This window comes from Urocitellus parryii, chromosome X (genome assembly GCF_045843805.1).
Source record: "Urocitellus parryii isolate mUroPar1 chromosome X, mUroPar1.hap1, whole genome shotgun sequence".
In the NCBI taxonomy this organism is placed as follows: domain Eukaryota; kingdom Metazoa; phylum Chordata; class Mammalia; order Rodentia; family Sciuridae; genus Urocitellus; species Urocitellus parryii.
This window is the reverse complement of record NC_135547.1, coordinates 95,918,813-95,924,812: the sequence shown is the minus strand read 5'-3', so window position 1 is coordinate 95,924,812 and position 6,000 is coordinate 95,918,813. Positions and strand designations below refer to the sequence as shown.

Genomic DNA, 6,000 nt, shown 5'->3' with positions numbered 1-6,000 from the left:
CATCCTCCTTCCAAGACGCTGGCACTCAGCGGGAATCGGGAGCAGAATCTACCCTGCCCTTGGGCTCCTCCCAGCTGTCAGGACGAGGGTCCTCCCTGACTTCTATGCCTAGCTCTTATCAAGAGTCAGTAGTGTCAGACGCACCTTCAGTGTACAGCACACCCCGAGGGTCGCTACAAGAGCCCACCCCAACCTTAATGTCTGGCTATCCCTGGGTTTTGGTACCAGGACTTCCTATATCCAATAATCCTTCCCAACTGTCGGTACAAGCACCTCCTACACCCAATAACTCCCCCCAAGGGTCAGTACATGGATCCATCATGCCCTCTCTTTCCGGCTATCCTTGGTTACCAATACCAGTACCTCGTACACTCTATATCCCTTCTCAAATGTCAGTTCAAGGACCTCCGACGCCCAATAATGCCTCCCAAATATCAATACAAGGGTCCGCCATGCCCTCAGTGCTCAGCACTCCCCGGAATTCGTTACAAATACCTCCTGTACCAAATAACACCCCCCGAGTGTCAGTACAAGAGCCCGCCCCGTTCTCAGCGCCCGGCTCCCCGCTGGTATCTCTGGAAGGATCAGCTCCGCCCCCAGGCGCTCCCCGAGTGTCAGCACCAGAGTCCGCCCCGCCTTCATTGCCCTACCCCTGGGTATCGTTAGAAAGATTGGCTCCGCCCCCGGACGCCGGGCTAGAGGGGGTAAAAGGGTCCGCCTGGTCCTTGGCGGTCCCCACTCTTATACCCACGCCTCCGCCTCCGGAGAGTTCCAACCAAAGCATGGCGAGTCAGGAGAAAGCGAGTACCGCAGGCCACATGTTCGACGTAGTCGTGATAGGAGGCGGCATCTCAGGTCAGTGTGCACCATAGCGGTGGCCTGAGGGTCCCTGGCCTGCCTGGGGTGGGGGATTTGCAATATGACTGTGGTATTTGGAGGTCTCTGATGTGTAGAGTGTAACTGTGCCCAGGCTCCAAATCCTACGAGGTAGGAATGGGGGTTGGGTCCATTTTGCTGGTGGTGTGAACTGGGGGAGGGAGGCACAATTATTTTACTATTATTAAATACTAATATTTAATTAACTCTTGCTGTGCAGTTACAGTTACATTTAGCACTTTTTGTAGATTTTCTCAGTCCTTAGCAGTTCTATATGGTGGGTGCCAAATTTGCCATATTTCACAAAACCAAGCAACTGAAGTCTTGGGAGGAGACAGGTTTAATAACTGTCAGGAGATCAAATAGCCTAGCTGGGAAGTGGCTGAACCATTTTCTCTCATTTAAAACCCTCACTCCTAATTACTGAGGTGGCTGCTGTACCTTACTGATTTCACATCCTTTGCTCTAAACAGAACTACGAATTTCTGTAGTATTGAGGTGGTGGTGGTAGTAGTAGTAGTAGTAGTAGTAGTAGTATCCAGTCCTGCTCTTCTCTAAAGCACTTTTCCTTAGAAAATTTGGTAGGTGAAGAGCAGGGAGATAGAATCCTTTAGGAAAAGGTGAAATTAAAAATTAAAAGGAAGGGTGAGCTCTTAGTTTCAACCTATTACTACTCCCATTTTTTCAGAACTTGCAGGAAGGTGTAGGGCTTTTATTGCCCAAGGGAATGTTTTTATGAAGCAGGGGCTGAGGGCAGGTTGTGTCCTTTTTCTAAGAGCCCTTACTGACTTGCATTTTGTCCCTTGGTTCTGGCTTGGGTTTGTTGTTGATCAAGTGAGTAGTGCATAAGGCTTTTGGGTATCTCCCTGGAAGCTTCATCATGATTAATACATTAAATTGCCATTAATATTGTTAATATTAATATTTAATTTATAGTGTTAATATAAATTGCCATAATATTGTTTGAAATTTAGAGATTGTGTTATGTTTCAGTCCTAGCTAGAATCCCACACTGACCTGTCCCCTCTCCCCAGGTGTTAGTAATTTCTAATATACCTATAGAATGTGATTTAGAAAGAAGGGGAAGAAAGGTGGAAGGGAGTAAATAAGGTATCCCAACAAGGAGCCATTTTTTTTATGTGTGATCTTTTGATGAGGCTGAACATGTTCATATATTAATTTTGGATACAAATAGCTTTTGACTCAGTCTTGATCACCAGAGAAGAGGTTGACATGAACTGATGAACTGTTGCTTTGCAATTCCAGCCAGTTTGAGAAAAAAACATGCATTTAGGTAGGAGTATCAGACGATAGCAGATTCTGATGGAGAGTAAGAAAAAGGAGCATTTCTATTGTTTCACCTTCATTCCTTTATTTATTCACTCCTTTAACAAACACTTGTTGACTGATATTTTCAAACACCTTGCCTTCTAGGCAAGCATTCTAGAAGCAACATGATTGTTGGTCACTGGAAAATTAATATGATGATAATTTGTAGGATTAATTGATTAGGAGTTTTGTCTCCTCTTCTGTCTATATACCACACAGTTTGGGGATCTTTCTAGGATTTTATTCTTACCTTTTTCTTTGCTTGTCTCCAGTATTCCTTTAAGAGAGTTTTATCTTTTGTTTTTCCCTCTGCCTGATTTATTGATCTTTCTCCTTTCTCCCACCTGATTCCCAATACTTGGTCATTATCAGATGTGGATTTAGCGTGTAGCTGATGAACCTTATGCTTTATGGCCTTACAGCTTGAAGTCCCTTCTGTTTCTTGTGCTAAATAAATAACTAGTTCCATACTGAATCTTCTTTTCACAATTTTGCTTTCTATTTTATAAAGAGAATGTCGAAATTATATAAGACCCCACCAAATTGGGATCTGTTCATAGTCATTATTATTAATTTGTTCATTTCCATTTGGGACAAATTGAAGGCATTTCTTGAGCAGTAGTTCATGTCTTTATTCCAGAGGCCAGCTTCCTGTTCATCAGTGACAGTGGGAAAAGCACTTGGCTTCCTCAAATGTCATCTCTGTCAGTCAGATCTGAGTGATTTTAATACCCAACCTGACCAGAAACATTTTTTTCTGTCTTCAGTATATTTCCAGATGATTCACAACTAAAATAAAAGTAGATGTAAGTCTGGTTTCTGTTAGGTCCCAACATAGACTGGGTATTCCATGAACCAGCATTTTTTTCCCATACATTCTTGTGAACTCCAAAACACATCCTCCTTGTATGTGCTTGGCCATATACCATGAGTTAATAGTCTCTCTAGGTTTTAAATGCATTTGGATGTTCCTTTTAACTTTTGTTGAGACTTGAACACTTGTCAAGTTACCCACACATTCATAACATATGACCAATACTTAGCATTTGCAGTGTCATTCCTAAATGTAACATCCAGAGGATACATATTCTCAATGATATTACTCAAAATCAATATATGATAACAGAATTATAACTATCTTTGTACAAATAATTGCACATCTTGTTATATCTCCTTTTATCATTAATAGAATAAAATGGAGTGTGTCTTACAGCCACAAAGCCCTTCTTTATGTTCACCCACTAGTTAAATAATTTTATATACTATGTTAATAGTTGAAAGGGGAAACAGCCCTACTTATTTATTAGTATACTGGTTTCTTTTACTTACTTTGGCCCTTGTCCATCATCACCCATTATCTATCAACAAGAATTTTTAAAACTCTTCATGTTTTCTGTGACACTTTCAAATTCTGAATTTTTATATCACATTGATTGTTTTTTTTCCCCTTCCTTTAACTGAGTTGATATTCTTGCGAACTTCTGGTTTTGAAATGATCTCAAGGTTCTGTGATTCATCACTTTTGAGCTTTTGAGAACTTGTCCTCCCTTTCACAACGGAGAACTTCAGCATTCTCTTATCTGTAGAAAGCTCCCACATCTCTAATTTGAATTCTTTTCTTTCTTTCAACTTCTATCCTTTAGATTATCTTCCTGGATATTTGGAAATACTATAAATTGACCATGTCCAAAAGCTACCATGTCTTTCAATTGAGCATCTCTTCCTTAGCTCCTTTTTTTTTTTTTTTTGTTTTTTAGTGGGAGAAGGAGTTACTACTATTTTTTCTATTATTCTTGACACATACTTTTTTTCTTTCATTCTCTACACCCCCTTATTTTTCACGATGCTGGGGATCAAACCCACAGTCTGGCATACACTAAGCACACACTCTTCTGCAAAGCTACATTCCCAACCCGCCCCCCCCATACCCTTTTAGCAGGTCTAGATTCTCTTTGGGGATATTCCTCTTTTGCTTCCCCTGTGACCATTCCTCTACCCCCATCTCCAGGGCAAAATTTTGACCCCTGAAGCCTACCTGATTATGATACTCTTCCCAGTTGTCACTCTTTACAGTAATATAGCTCTCCCTTTGCATCTAATTTACATGCAGTATTCTCCAGGACTTGATTTACTTTAACCTCTTCTTTTATTACCTTGCTCATCTGTTTAGGACTTTTAGTGGTCTCCTATTACCAGCCTCTTAAGAACCCTTCATGTTCCCAATTATCTGGCCCCACTTTGGTAGACAAGTAGCTTTTCCTACTGTACCCCAACTTGGACTTGAACTTTAGTCATGCTGCCTCTTGTTCTCAGTGCCACACTGTGTTTATTTTTTCCCTCATAACTTTCCTATTTTTTTCTTTCTTAACATGGAAATTCTCTCTGTTCATTTGTTTATATCCTATCCATCCTGCAGTACCTGGAGGAAGATCCTTTCATTGATTACTCTGGCTCCCATTGACTCCACCATCCTCTTTGTAGAGCTTATAATCTGCATTTAACAATTTACACTCAATTTCTGCCTCTTATTTCTTGATTTATTTTAAGGATAGTGGTTGAGCTACTAATGTAAGATGCTTTTTATTTTTCTTGCTCATAAGCCAAGCTGCTACAAATAGAAAAAATGATAGAAGACCAGCAACAGATTTTTTTTAGTTGTAGATGGACACAGTATCTTTATTTATTTTTATGTGGTGCTGAGGATCAAACCCAGTGCCTCACGCATGCCAGGAAAGCACTCTACCACTGAGCTATAACCCAGCCCCAACAGATTTTAATATTTTCCCTTAACTGGAAATTTCTGAGATGTCTTTCTTTAAAGAGAAAAACAAGGAAAAGAGAAAAAAAAGCCCACCTCTAGGGGACAATGCATACTGTCTTTCACAGGACTGTTTAGAATTTCAGACTCCTTGAGTCTAAAGGGTTTTAAAAGCAATCTAGTTTGATCACCTAAGATTTTAATCCTCCTAACAGCATCTCCTTAATGATTATCTGACTATAGCTCTGAACACGTCTAGGGGAAAGTGAATGTTATATTCCTCAAAGCAACTCATTACAAGCAGCAGTAGCTCTGGCTCCCGAACTTGTTCAGGCATTTTTGAGCCGCTACCATATGCTATGCAGTGGCTAGATCAAGGGATAGAGGTAGATAAAGATGAGTAAATAGCATCACTGCCCAGAAGGTGCCCCTATCCTCTTGGAAGAAGTAATCAAGTAGGCAAATAATTGACATGAATATAGTGAGATAGATATGAATGTTATGAATATGAACAACGTCCTGGGACCTTCAAAGAGAAGTAGGATTTTAACGGATAGGAATAGGAGGATGGAAAAAAGACATACCAAACAGGAAGGATTTGAGACGCACTAGTAAGGAGTCAGGAGAATGTAAGTCATACATGAATAGGGCTTAATATAAGCCCCCAGCAGAAATGCCAGGGAAGGAAAAGAGTTGCCCCCTGTGCCTCTAGGGATGTGATGCTGATAGCTATTGAGATGACCCTGGTGTGCCAACTCTGCCAGATTTTTGTGCCTGTGTGAACTGTGAATACTTAACAAAGGCACAGTGAAAACACCTTTGTCATAGCACTGGAGTTTTAAAAAATCTGCAAAAGTGTCTTGTATAAAGAGCTTTTAGTGTCCAAACAGTGTCTAAGCAATAGAATTCCCCCCTTATTTTTGTTTACAAGCTGAGCTCTATTAAAAGAATTGAAAGCACTAGCTGCCCAGAATTCAGTTTGTATAAAGCCGGCAAGGATTGGATTTTTCTCATCATCTGAAGAAAAAAAAAGCCAT

The 6,000-nt window shown here is 40.6% G+C and overlaps 1 protein-coding gene across 1 annotated transcript in view; it reads left to right on the top strand.

Annotated features, from left to right (window-relative positions):
- Positions 1 to 690: 690 nt before the first annotated feature.
- Positions 691 to 6,000, top strand: part of Maoa (monoamine oxidase A) — a 70,579-nt gene continuing 65,269 nt past the window's right edge. Inside the window, exon 1 of the mRNA XM_026387585.2 lies at positions 691 to 855. Within this exon, the coding sequence (XP_026243370.1) occupies positions 783 to 855 (73 nt within the window). The 5' untranslated portion in view covers positions 691 to 782. The remainder of the gene's footprint in view (positions 856 to 6,000) is intronic.